The sequence below is a fragment of the Gopherus evgoodei genome, chromosome 7 (genome assembly GCF_007399415.2).
Source record: "Gopherus evgoodei ecotype Sinaloan lineage chromosome 7, rGopEvg1_v1.p, whole genome shotgun sequence".
Taxonomy (NCBI): Eukaryota; Metazoa; Chordata; order Testudines; family Testudinidae; genus Gopherus; species Gopherus evgoodei.
Genome location: NC_044328.1, coordinates 1,026,557 through 1,039,340, shown reverse-complemented (window position 1 = coordinate 1,039,340; position 12,784 = coordinate 1,026,557). Strand labels below are relative to the sequence as shown.

The 12,784-nt window shown below is 64.6% G+C and overlaps 1 protein-coding gene across 5 annotated transcripts; it reads right to left on the bottom strand.

Moving 5' to 3' along the window:
* Positions 1-580: 580 nt before the first annotated feature.
* On the bottom strand, positions 581-11,815 carry HPS1 (HPS1 biogenesis of lysosomal organelles complex 3 subunit 1). Of its 5 annotated transcripts, none has more exons than XM_030569518.1 (19): positions 11,759-11,815; positions 10,971-11,087; positions 10,675-10,812; positions 10,194-10,336; positions 9,603-9,711; positions 9,187-9,347; positions 8,995-9,097; positions 8,755-8,859; positions 6,951-7,020; positions 6,628-6,695; positions 5,759-5,926; positions 4,753-4,932; positions 4,599-4,666; positions 4,236-4,361; positions 3,757-3,821; positions 3,012-3,157; positions 2,587-2,700; positions 2,248-2,330; positions 581-1,064 (listed from the first exon to the last, which is right to left on the bottom strand). In XM_030569518.1, exons 2-19 carry the CDS (start codon positions 11,085-11,087, stop codon positions 902-904), a joined length of 2,127 nt encoding a protein of 708 aa, XP_030425378.1. In that variant the 5' UTR covers positions 11,759-11,815; the 3' UTR covers positions 581-901. The 5 variants fall into 5 exon arrangements, with proteins under 5 accessions (XP_030425378.1, XP_030425379.1, XP_030425380.1 ...); XM_030569519.1 differs by lacking the exon at positions 11,759-11,815 and adding an exon at positions 11,630-11,652; XM_030569520.1 differs by lacking the exon at positions 5,759-5,926.
* Between the last annotated feature and the right edge of the window lie 969 nt (positions 11,816-12,784).

The window sequence follows — 12,784 nt, the reverse complement described above, 5'->3', positions numbered from 1 at the left end:
CCCTGCCAATGCTCCCTGCCCCAAGGCACCACACAGCCCACTGTGGGGCAAAACCTCCCCCTGGGCACAGGCTGGGGAGAGCGGCCCCACACGAGAGGCCCAGCAAGGCATCTCTGCCAGGGACACCCTGCACATGTGGCTGGGAGCAGCTGCACCTTGGCATAGCAAGGCCGCGCCCACCAGCCCCTGGGGCGGGGATAAAGGGAGGCCCTACGGCTGGAGCCGGGAGAGGAGACCCCTGGGGCAGCCTGGACTAACCCCCTTTGCTAACAGAGCTGCAGATCCTAGTCCTAGGGGCTGGGGAGCCAGAGGGGAGGGGCCCTTGGTTTGCAGGCCTAGGTGAGAAGCCTGGCAAGTGCCTGCTCGAGATCTGGCTGGGCCCTGCCCACACGGCGGCAAGGACCCGGTCCTGGTGGGAGCACCATGAACCCTCCTTAGCATCAGGCTGGGGAATGCACGGCTAGCAGGCGTGTCTCCGTGTGCAAACATGTCTCTCCATGTACTCGCATGGTCCACAGGCAAGGCCCAATCAGCGGCTAAGCCCCTGACAAAGACGGAGGAATCAGGGAGTGCCCCACAATGACCTAGCGCGCCAGCTTTAATGCCAGTCTGGAGTGTGGCACGTACAGATACAGACACGCTATCCTGGCCACACACGTCCAACAGCCCCCATCTCAGGCAGCTCCGGGGGCAAGTCAGGAAGAGCCCCCCAGCCATTGGAGGGTGGGTTTCAGCAGGCAGGGAGCTGACGGCAGGATGCTGGCTGGCGCTGGTCTCCCAGCCGGGCCCAGGGGGCTGCAGGGCTGAGCGAGGTGGGTGCTGCGAGGGGCCCATTGCAGCCAGCCCAGACTCAGAGCGAGGAGGCGGCCCTGGGGGGATGCTCGCTACCAGCCTGCACGGCTCAGAGCAGGGGGATGCGGGATGGCTCCCAGAGCCGCCGGGCCAGGTCGCAGGCCTGCTGGATCACACGCTCGGCAGGGATCACGCCCAGGTGCAGCGTCAGCAGCTCGTAGCACTTCACCCCCTCAACCGGGTGGTTCTTGCTGTAGTAGCGCAGCAGCTTCCTGCATAGGAGGAGACAGCGGTCAGGCAGGAAAGCCCCTGTAGGGCCCTGGTCCAGGCCCCAGGGGCAGTGAAGCCTGGGCCTTAGACCCACCCCAGATCAGACGTTGTGCAGCGCACACGTCCCGTAGCCCAGCCACACCTTTCCAAGGACAGGCCCAGAGGGGAAAAACACAAGAACAGCCACAGCGGCCAGACCAAAGAGCCATCTAGCCCAGCATCCTGTCTGCCGACAGTGGCCAATGCCAGGTGCTCCAGAGCTATACCCATCTCATAGAATTGGAAGGGACCTTGAAAGGTCATCGAGTCCAGTCCCCTGCCTTCACAGCAGGACCAAGTACTCTCCCTGACAGGGTGTTTTTTGTGCCCCAGATCCCTGGGAACGAACAGAACAGGTGATCATCCAGTGATCCATCCTGTCGCATATTCCCAGCTTCTAGCAAACAGAGGTGAGGGACACCATCCCTGCCCAGCCTGGCTAATAGCCATTGATGAACCTGTCCTCCATGAACTTATCTAGTTCTTTTTTGAACCCTGTTATAGTCTTGGCCTTCACAACATCCCCTGGCAAGGAGTTCCACGGGTTGACTATGCGTTGTGTAATGAGGAGTAAGTAACACTCCCGTATTTACTTTCTCCACACCAGTCATGATTTTATAGACTTCGATCATCTCTCTCCTGTCATCTCTTTTCCAAGCTAAAGAAGTTCCAGTCCTTTTAATCTCCCCTCACACAGAAGCTGTTCCATACCCTTCATCATTTTTGCTGCCCTTCTCTGCACCTTTCCCAGTTTCCATGCATCTTTTTTGAGATGGGGTGACCAAATCTGCACATAGTATTCCCCACACTCTGACAGCCTGGCCTGGGAGCCTGGAGATCTGGATTTGATGCTAGGCTTAGCGGGAGGCTCGTGTAATCTCAACCCCCAGCTGAGACATGGGGACATGGAGAAACCCTGTCCTGGGATGTGTGGTTACAGCTGCTTTACTTAGCGAGGCCAGGCATCGAGCACCGAGACAGGGTGCCACAGGGCTCAGAGCCCGCATACTGCCAGCTCCCAGCCCCACCTGCCGGCTATGGCCCATCGCAGGCAAGGGGCAGCCCAGAGCTCTCCCCATCCGCTGCTGCCTAGCCAGTGGCCAGGAGAGGACTTGGGGGCAGGAGCTGGCTGGGTCCAGCACCCACCTGTAGTAATCCCCTGCCAGCATCCCAATGGGAGCAGAGTCGTCGGAGAGAACAGGAACCTCGATCACCTCCAGCTTGCAGCCCTGCGTGGCAAAGGGACAGCTGTGAGGGGCTGGGGGCTGGCTGGCTGCGTGGCCTGGAGCTTGTGTGAAAGGGCAGGGCTGACCAAGCGCTTTGGGGAGCCCGGATGCTGGGCTGGGGGCTAGTCACAGGTCCTGGGGGCTCAGGCACGGTCACGGGGTGATCTGCCAGGCCATGGGGATTGCGTGACAGGGCCTCTCTCTTTCTTGGAAGTGCTGCCAGGGGAGGCAGGTCAGAGGCCAAGCGCCCCCGACGCACCAGCTCATTCTCGAACCAGAGGAAGTAGGAGCAGTAATAGTCGCCGTCCCGCAGCGTGAGGGTCGTGTAGCCCTTCTGCAGGTACCGCCGCGCCAGCCCGATCAGAGACCAGACCTGGGGGGAGAGGAGGCAGTTGCAGCCAGCACAGAGATCCTCCCACCCCACGGCTCTGCTCCCCTCTCCTCCCCCTCGGAGCCCTGGGGCACTGCTCTGGCCAGAGCCAGAGCTGCTCCTACCGAGTGTCCTGCTTCACCAGCGCCAAACTCCCCCATCCCACCTGGCTCCCACCATCCCAGCCCTATAGCTGGGACCGCACTCCACCCGACTGGGCCCCTACGACTGAGCAGACCGGCCCAGCCATGGGCCCCTTCTAAGCCCCCAACCCCCAAAACCAGGGGATCAGCGTCAGAGCCCAGGGCTGGTACCTTCTTCTTGATGAAGGCAGCCAGGAGACCCTTGCCCAGCTCCGAGGTGGAGTCCTCGGCCACATTGAGGGAAGGTGCCACCATCTGCCCGGCGGTGCGGTCCACATAGATGAAGTGCACCAGGCCTGGGAAGTCCTCCAGGTATGTGGCGGCAGGTTAAGGGCAACCAGCGACTGCAGGGAATGCGCGGGTGGTGCCCAGACGCAGGGAACCCCCCCTGCCCATGGGTGCCCTGCTGAACCTGCCCTGGCCAATCGGGAGCTCCCACGAGCCCCCGAGATGGCTCCTGCTCCCTTGTCGCCCCCCTTGGTGATGGGAACCCAGGTGACGATGGCCTCCTGCCCACAGTCCCAGCAGCACCTCCTGTATCTCCCCCAAGGCATCTGGGGGTGCAGAGGGGGGCTCTGTTCACAACCCCATGGCATGGCCTACTTGGGTCCACTCCAGTGCCCCTGGGATATCTCAGAGACCCTTGCCCTGTGGGACCCAATGTGGCTCGTTCAGGCCCTTTTGAGCTCAGTGCCAGCTGCTGGCTCGTCTCCCCAGTGCTGGGCAGAGTCCAGGCCTGCTGTTGGAGAGATGGGGAGAGCCCCCCGCCCAGCTGTGCCAGCTCAGCCAAGCCAACTGCCCCCAAGCCTGCCTGGGCAGGAGAAGCCGACCCCCAGCCCTTGCTGCACCGCGGGGATGGTCGGCGCCTGCTGCCCCCCGGTGCCCCTGCCCGCGCGGGGCTGTCTGGGCGGATGTGACACCATGGTGATGTTCCGCTTGCTCTTCACCAGCAGGAAGTCCCTCCAGTCCAGCAGCTTCTCCCTGCGGAGGAAGGGCCTGGCCTCAGCATAGAGCCCCTCTGCCTGGCCAGGCCCTGGGGCTCCCTGAGCCCAGCGGCGGGCACCGCGCTGACACGGGGATGCCGGCCATGGCTGGCTCGTACCCTGCACTGGAGGGGATGGGGCACGCGCCTCCCCAGGGGGCCTGGCAGAAGAGCTGCCTGCCCAGCTGTGCCCTGGGGTTCAAACCTCCCTGCCGGTTACAGGGACACGCACCGGCTAAACCTGCCAAGGTCTGCGGCGTCCTCTCCATGCAGGGCCCAGGCCCGGGGGCTGGTTTCCAGCCACTTCCCCACGAGGCCAGTTGAAGTCCCAGCCTCCACGCCGCCCCCCCCATCCCATCTCTCCCCTCCCCCGGCAACTCCCTCCCCCCAGCCAAGCCCGCCCCCCCACTCACCGCACCAGCTTCTGGGCCCAGTCCTGCAGGCCCTGGGCCAGGCCCTCGGTGGGCAGCGAGGTCAGGAAGAGCTGGCGATAGACGGAGCAGAGCTGCTGCCTAACACTGCCAAGTGCCTGCAGGAGCCTGGAGGGAGACAGCCCCTGAGAGACACCCCCACCTGGCCCCAGCCGCCCCTTCCCCCATCACTCCCCCAGCCCCAGCCACTCCTCCCTCCCCCCCCCCTCAAATCACCCGCCCAATCCCAGCCACCCCTCCCTCTCCCCCTCCAATCACCCGCCCAGCCCCAGCCACCCTCCCCAATCGCCTGCCCAGACCCAGCAGCCCCATACCCCGGTTTTCTCCCCACATCCCCATACTCACTCCCTGGAGCTCCCGGACTCATGTCTGGAGAACGCTTTGCTCTTGAACTCCAGCCAGGCGTTGTGTAACTAGGATGGACAGACAGGGCAGACGTGAGGCGTGCAGGCCGTGCCAGGGTCCCCGACCGCCCCGCAGCTCCGCGCTGGACTCCCACCTGCACGTCCTGCCTGCCCAGCTTCCTGACAAACTTGTCCATCCTCTGGCGCAGCTCAGCCAGGACTGGGTGGGAGCGGGTGGGTGGCCCCACTTCATGCCCCTCCCTCAGCTTCTTCTCCAGCATCAGGAACCCATCCAATAGCTGGTACAGGGAGCAGGCGACGTGGGTGCTCGGGCTCTGAGTGAGTGTGAAAGTGGGAATTGGTTTGTATGACTTTTATGAGTCCGGCATGCCTCAGTTTCCCCTGCGCTGTTCCCCCGTGGGTAGGACAGGACTGTTTGCTCTCAGGACAGGCGGAGACAAGGGTGGTGTCGTCTGGCTGGCCTGTCCTGGCCTGTCCCCAGATCAGTGGAGATTTGAGACACCGATGGCAAATCCAGTACCCAGGACGCTGACACCCAGCGCCCCAGGGGACAGAGATCTCCACGCCTCTGCGCAGGGAGACTGAGCCATCCCACCACCAGCTGGAGATCAAAGGGCTGGGAGACAGGTGGGGGGCTCAGAGGGGGCTGCTGGAAGGAGTCAGATCAAGGAGGCCCCAGCCTGACAGAGCTGGAACCCAGGGACTCCCTACAGCCTGGCCGGGCTCCCCAGAATGGGCCGTGCTGGAACCTTCAGTTCTCTGGGCGACCCATCAGCCGGCCGGCCTGGGCCATGGCCAGTTACTGAACAAACCCAACTGTCTGGCGGTGCTGGGAGAGTCGCTGTGAACACTGGGGCAACCTTCAGGGGCTAATGCCCAAGCCTCCCTAGGGGACTGTCCCAGCTGGACCCGCTGCCTGGAGCTATGGAGGGTAGGAGGGGGGCTGCAGGGCTGGGGTCCAGGCCAAGGAAGTGGGGAAGCAGCAGGGCTCACCCAGGAGGGAGCGTGAGACACCTGAGGCTCTCCCAGATACTGCTGCACAGCTGGGGCCGCAGCACCGGCCCAGTGGGCCTGTGGCAAGAGGTCAGTCTGAGGCAGGCCATGCTGGGCAGCATGCTCCATGCCCCAGTGCCAGCTCACCTTGGTCAGGAGCACCAGCGAGATGCCAGGCCAGAGCGGCAGGCAGTACATGGTGTGGGGCACCATGGGGCAGTAGCCCTCCCGCAGGTTCGCATCCAGGAAGATCCTTCTGGGGTTGGAGGCACTGGGCATTGGGGGCACCAGGGTCTGGAGCGAGTCTTCTGCCACCTGGGGAGAGAGAGCAGCTGGCTCGGCACCCTGCATCGAGGGATGGACCCGAAGGCTTTACAACAGGCTGGATTGCCACATGCCACGTCTGACGCAGCGAGGGCAGAGCTGGTGGCACCACCCCCGGGAAGCTGCAGTCAGGTGTGGGCAGGCGGGAGGACTCCCAGGCAGAAGGGAGTGGGCGACAGGTGGCACAAAGGGGGAAAACAGGCTCAATCTTGGAACGAACTCAAAGGGGGATCCATCAACAAGGGGGATGGATTCGACTGGGGGCTCAGACCGTCCCCAGACCTTCCCTAGGAGCTTGTCACGCAGGGAATTCAAGTCTGGACAGTGCCCTGGGGCAGGTGCTGCCTGGCCTGGCCCAGGCCCACTCCAAGTTCGGGCTCCCTGGCCACAGGGGCGGGACAGGGACGGGGTGGGGTTTGCAGTGATGGCAAGTCTGACAGGTCCAGCCTGTGGTGAGGGGCAGGAAGATACCTGGGGGGTGGGGAAGGAGCGAGGGGGGTGGGAAGAGCTCTAGGGGAGAAGGGGCTGCAGGAGCCTGCAGAGACCCCTCCTTTGGCCAGGCCAGGAGGCGTGTGTGCTGGGGACAAGGGCAGGCTGGCAGGGCAGGACCGCAGAGCGGGACGTGGGCACCATGGGCTCTCACAGGGTCATGCTCAGGGCGGGAATCCCCAGCGGGCCCATCCCCAACTCACCTGGACATCAGCAGCATCTGCCTCCCCGGAGCCTGGCGGCTCTGAACCCTCCGACCAGCTGGCGCCTCCTGTAGGCAACAGAGCAGAGGAGCCAGCTGCCCCCAACACTGCATGCAGCCAAGCCACCTTGCGGGGTTCCTGCCCTGGCCTCTGGGGTGCTGGGGGGGGGCTCAACCACCACACAGACACCCCACCCTGGGCCCAGGCCTCCCCCAACATGCCCCGGCCCCAGCACTCCTGGCACAGCCCCCTCGTGTGCCCCCATGCTGGACCTGCAGCCTTTAGGAATACAGTCAGACTCTCTCGTCTGCCCAGGGACTCACCTGTGCTCTGCCTGCTGGGCGAGGGCTGGGGGGTGAAATACTCCTCGGGAATGGAGATCTCGTCCGCATCCTGCGAGCAAGAAGGGAGCCAGCTCAGGGGGCAGCGGGACCCTCCCCCCAATGACAGGGCGGGTCAGGATGGGGCCCCAAGGAGCAGAAGGGTGAGGCTGGGCTGGTTCCTCAGCCAGGGCACAGTCAGGCTCCATGTAGCTGGATTCTATCAAACACCCCTTGTGACGAAGTGGGGGATTTTCTTGTTTTTCCATGTTTTCCAGGGGGCTGCATGCAAAGGGGGTGGGACTCAGCATTACTGGTTTAACGAGGGGAGGGGAGAGGGGGTTTGTTGGTACACGGGACCGGAGAGGGAACTTGGGACCCCGGCCGATGGCCTGGAGGATGGAGACCCCAGCGACTGGTGACCCAGCTCAGGAGTCCCAGCCGGTTCTGGCCAGTGGGAGGACAATGGGCTGGGGAGAGAGGACCCCGGTGACCTGACCAGCCGGTTCCAGCCAGAGGAGGGCTGAGGAAAGGAGGCCCAGGTGCCCCTGTTTCCCTGGAGAGAAGAATGGACAGAGTGGGCTTGGGGCCGGGGTTATCAGATGCCCAGCTGGATGCTTGGGGCTGGATAGGGGGAGCAGGCACAGCCCACCGGGCTGCAGGTGAGACTGGGATGTGCTGTTATTGAGAGAGGCCAGGCCTGAGGCCCTGAGAGTTTCCTGTGCTGGGTCCAGATGCTCAATAACCACTCCTGTTTTATGCTGGCTGAGAGTCACTCCGGGCTAGAGAATAAGTTTGCATCAACCCCTTTGGGGATGGAGGCCCTGGGGGTCCAGAGCGAGGGGACTCTCTGAGGGGGCCCACGGGGAGAGACAGACATGCTAAGGCTCAGAGAGGTGCGGCTCCAGGAGGTGGAGGGGCTTAACCCCGAGAGAGTGGACACCCGAGAAGGGCAGTTGCACTGAAAGGGGCCCCCACATGGGGCCCAGAGTGGGCAGGACTTGTGAGTCTGTGACACCCCTTAGGGCAGGGTTTCCACACCGCTGTCCCGTGGTAGGAGGCTGATTTGTTTTGTGTACCCCCAGGTGTCACCTCTCTTAAAAACTGCCTAGTTACAAACCCAGCCGTAGAAGTACAAGTGTCCCAGCACACTAGTACTGCACAGTGGCTGACTGTCTCCTTTTTATCACAATCTTCCAATAAATCCACTGGAATATAAATACTGTACCTGCCTTTCAGTGTCTAGTATGTGGAGCAGTATGAAGAAGTCATGGGCTGTATGAAACTTTAGTGTGTACTGCCCCCGTAGTGCTTTTTATGTAGCCTGCTGTAAAACTAGGCAAATCTCTAGCTGAGTCGATGTACCCCCAGGAAGACCTCTGTGTACCCCAGGGGTATGCGCACCTGGCTGAGAACCGCTGCCTTAGTGGAGAGTCGCACTCAGCAGGTCCTGCCCCCACCCCTCCAGGTACCAGCAACACCCCTGCACTGCACTGCACTCCAGTCACAGCGAGCGCTTTGGGGCTCTGCCCGTACGTGCAGCTCCTGGGCTGTGATCCCCGCCTGTGTGTGTGTAAGGTGGACATGAGCCCAAGCAGCTCCTGGCACCACAGGACCTTGATCCCGGGCAGGGGGCGAGGGGAAGACATGAGCCCATGCAGCTTCCAGCACCACAGGGCTTGATCCTGGATGTTGGTGGGTGGAAAACAGCTCTAGGGACCCTGTCCCTGCTGGGGCTCCAAGTGACCACAATACCCCCAACCTCTGTGCCAACCCCTGGGCACCAGGCCCAGCCGGCCCCACATACCGGCTCCTCTGTCTTGCTCCCGGGGGTGCTATGTGGGCCTGGGCTCTTCACTGGGATGCTCTCGTTGCTCTTCGGTCTCTGGGGAGTCAGCCCCCCCTCTGCCAGCTGCAGGGAGAGCAGGAGAGCTGCTTAGAGGGGTCCAGCCCTCATCGCAGAGGAGCAGCCCTCTCCCGACAGTCCCACCAGCCCCAGGCTGCTCCCGAGACCCATCCCCGAGCCAGGCAGGCCCAGGGCAGGTACCTGAGGGCTCAGGTCCTCATCTGCGCTGGGGCTGGGACACAGGTCCTGCACCAGGAGGATGAGGGTGAGCAGGTCGGCTGGGCGGATGGTGCTGGCGCTCCGGCTGCGGAGAGAGGAGTCCAGTGAGCGGGGAGGGGGCGATAGAGCTGCTGTTCCAGGAAGGGTCATGGGGAGGGGAGGGGGGCATCTCACCTGGAGTAGAAGGCCAGCAGCTTGGTGTGCACCAGCAGGAAGGCATGCACCATCTCCTCACCCCCGCGCTGCTTGCTGGCGTTGATGTGCTGCACCACCTGGCGCTCCAGGAACTCAATGCACTGCTCACACAGCTGGGGGTGGATCAGCCGCTCCACAGCCTGCAGGCAGGGTCACAGGGAGACAGACCCAGCACTGAGCTGGGACAGGGCAAGGGGACCCAGCGGCCTGGTGGGGAAGCTCCTGGCCACGTCAGCCAGGGAATGGGAGGAAACCCAAAGAGATCCTGCACTCACGCCTCCGGGCACCCCCTTGGCTCCACCAAGGCCCCCCTCAGGGCAATTCACCCCAATCACACCCAGCGCCCACAGCCTGCTAGCCCCCTTCTCCAGGCTAGGCTCCCTGCCGCCCCATACCTCCACGGCAAAGCTCTGCTCGGCCTCCCGCAGGCTGCTGTAGGTCTGGAGCAGGCCCTGGAACAGGGCCCACACGCGGCTGCGCTGCTCCGAGTCCGCCGGCCGCAACCTGGGAGCACAGCCACAGAGTGAGCCGATTCCTGTCTGGGGGAGACGGGCCTGTCCCAGAGACTGCCCCATGGGCCCCTGCTTGGGCCAGGTGTCCTCCCTGGGACTGAGACACACTGCTGCCAGCCGCTCCCCAGGCTCCAGTCGCTCTTCCAGGCCCTGAGCAGCCCTCGGAGACAGGCGGTCCCTCATCTGGGCTAGCAACACTCCAAGCGCAAGGGATGTGACCCAGCATGGTGCACGCTGGGACGTGGCCTCCCTTCCAGTCCCATAGCTTGCAGCACAGCTACAGGCTCCACATTCGCCCAGATCCCTGCACCTCCCAAGCACAGCATCGGAGCCCCACAGCCCCAGGGATCGGCTGCAGTGCTAGCTTACCAGTCAGACACTGGCTGCAGCGCTGACGTGTGCGTCTGGGTGAGAGGGTCTGCCCAGCCCCCCCAGGCAACGCCAAATGCCCTCCTGGCCCAGCCAGCCACTCACTCCTTGCAGACAAGGTGCGAGTCCAGCGTCACCAGGCCGAAGTGGGCCTCGGTCAGTCTCCTCAGCACGTAGAGCTTCCGGCGCAGGTCGTCCTCGCTCTCCGAGCCGTCACCGTTCACTGCGATGTACAGGCACTCACCGAACTGCAGCGTGCCGGCAGGGCCAGGCAGGAAACAGCAAATCCCCACCCCTGTAAGACCTCCTCATCCCGGCTGGGCCTGGGGCAAAGCTCCCCCGCGGCTGGCCTCGTCAGCAGAGAGTGGGGCTCCCCGCATGTCTGCTTGGGAGCGTCCCTCGCCGGGAGCAGAGCCCAGGGACCCTGCCCGGAGGGGCCCTCCCCCATGCACACAGTGATCCAGCGCAGGGCTCTGCCCAGGGGCCAGGATGGATGGCAGCTGTGCCCCGACTGGGACTACCCCCCCAGTCCCAGCAAACAGCCACACGCTCCCCTTGCCAGGGGAGGGTCCCTGGGCACCGTTACCATGTGCAGCACGTAGAGGTGGCCTCCATCCTCAGCCGAGAAGCAGGTATACGTGTCCGAGAGTCGCTCCAGCAGCGTCACGCAGGAGATGATCATGGGGGCAAAGAGCGTGTTGATGCTGTCTCCAAAGGCAGGCGGCTGCAAGGCAGGGACAGAGATGGGCAGGCCATGAGCCAGTCCCGCTCCAGCTGCTCCTCCTCCACCCTGCCCCCCCGCGCATCCCCAGCACAGGGCCCTCAGCCCAGCCCCTCCCTCCAGCCCAGGGGGCTTGCTGCACCCCGAGTGAGACCTCTCACCTCGCACCCCCCTTGCTCCGACTGGCTGAAGCGCCGGTGCAGGCTCTCTGTGAACTCCTTGTCGGCCCAGCAGAACAGCAGCTCAGCCCCGTCACTGGCGATCAGCACGCACTTCATCTGGGGGGAGGGAAACCCGGGTTAGCGCCAGGGCCCCCAGGCCAGAAGCCCACCCGCCCCATGCCCAGCTGTGCACCGGAGCCTCCTCTCCACGCCCGGCTTGGGGGCACACCCCAGAGCCACTTGCAGCCAGGCACCCAGCAGCACGTGGCCGCCCGCCTGCCCGGGGATGCCCTGCCCCAGGGCGCTGGGTGTGAGACAGGCCTAGGGCAGCGCTGGCTGCCGCGGGACGGGGGCTCAGGAGGCTGCCCCCAGCTCAGCGCCCAGGTCCCTCCGTTTGGCTCAAGGCCTCTCCCCCGCTGCTGGACCGGCCGCTCCCCCTGGGCTGCCGTGGGGGGGGGGGGCAAAGAGGCTCCCCGCACAGCCACAGGGACGGGCTGCCCCCCCTCGGGCCAGTCCCTTCCCGTGCCTCAGTTTCCCCATGACCGTGCCCATAAAGCTAAGGTGGGGGGGTCAGTCCCCTGCGGGCGCGCCCAGCCTCCCCCGGCCGGTGGGTACAGGGGGCGGGACACCCCGCGGAGCCGGGCACGGCCGGGGCTGACCTCGGGGGCTGGGGCCAGCCCTGCCTCAGTTTCCCCACCCACCACACCGACACCCCGGCGGGCCGTGCTGGGCGGGGCGGGGCGGGGAGGGGCGGGTCCTGCCTGGCCCGGGCCCCCACCCGCCGGTACCGTGTCCGCGCGCTTCCGCCTCCCCCTCCGCCACCGGGCATGTCACGTGACCCCGCCCCGCTCATGTGACCGGCCCGGCCCCGCCCCCAGCCCAGAGCCTCCCGCCGCCTCCCGCACAGCGCCCCCTGCTGGGAGAGGCCGGGGCCGCGCTGGCACTGCGCCCCCCCCACCCAGAGCCCCGCTGCTGTCCGGGCAGCGCCTGGCACGTGCTGCCTGCGGGGGGCGCAGCGCCGGGGGGGCACAAGGCAGATGGTTTCCCCTTGAGCCCCCGCCGGAGAGAGGCCCTGGCCCCGCATGGCAGGAGCTGGGCACCCCCTTCTGCTCTGCCCCCCCCCAGCACAACATGCCCCAAATTCTCTGCAGCCTCCGGGAAAGCGGATGGGACTAGCCCAGCCCAGCCCCAGGCGGGGGCTGCTACAGGGCAATAGGGCCCTGGCTCTGCCCTCTGCCGAGCGGAGTCCAGCATGGCCCCCTGGGCGTGCGGGGCCTGACGGGGCAGCTGCCCCCCACCCTGTGCTCTGCTGCCCTCCAGCAGCCGCCTTGCTCAGGGGTTTGAGCTGGGGGTGAGGCCAATTCCCAGCTGTGAGGGGCCTTGCGTGTGTGCAGCTTCAGAGCTGTCCTGGGGGGTTCCTGGCAGACTGAGCGGGGCTGGCCCGGCTTCTTGCTCATACTCCGCAGATGCTGGAGTCTGGCGGGACACCCCAGTTCCTGGGCAAGGAGAGGAACATAAGAACGGCCAGACCGGGTCAGACCAAAGGTCCATCCAGCCCAGTATCTGTCTACCAACAGTGGCCAATGCCAGGTGCCCCAGAGGGAGTGAAGCTAACAGGCAATGATCAAGTGATCTCTCTCCTGCCATCCATCTCCATCCTCGGATGAACAGAGGCTAGGGACACCATTCTTTACCCATCCTGGCTAATAGCCATTTATGGACTTAGCCACCATGAATTTATCCAGTTCCATTTTAAACGCTGTTATAGTCGTAGCCTTCACAACCTCCTCAGGCAAGGAGTTCCACAAGTTGAC

Coding starts and splice junctions, on each gene's coding strand:
- HPS1 (XM_030569518.1), bottom strand. CDS start 11,087: ATGAAGTGCGTGCTGATCGCCAGTGACGGGGCTGAGCTGCTGTTCTGC. Junction 10,813..10,970: donor CGGAGCAAGGGGGGTGCGAG/GTGAGAGGTCTC, acceptor CCTGCCTTGCAG/CCGCCTGCCTTTGGAGACAG. Junction 9,348..9,602: donor AGCAGAGCTTTGCCGTGGAG/GTATGGGGCGGC, acceptor CCCTGCCTGCAG/GCTGTGGAGCGGCTGATCCA.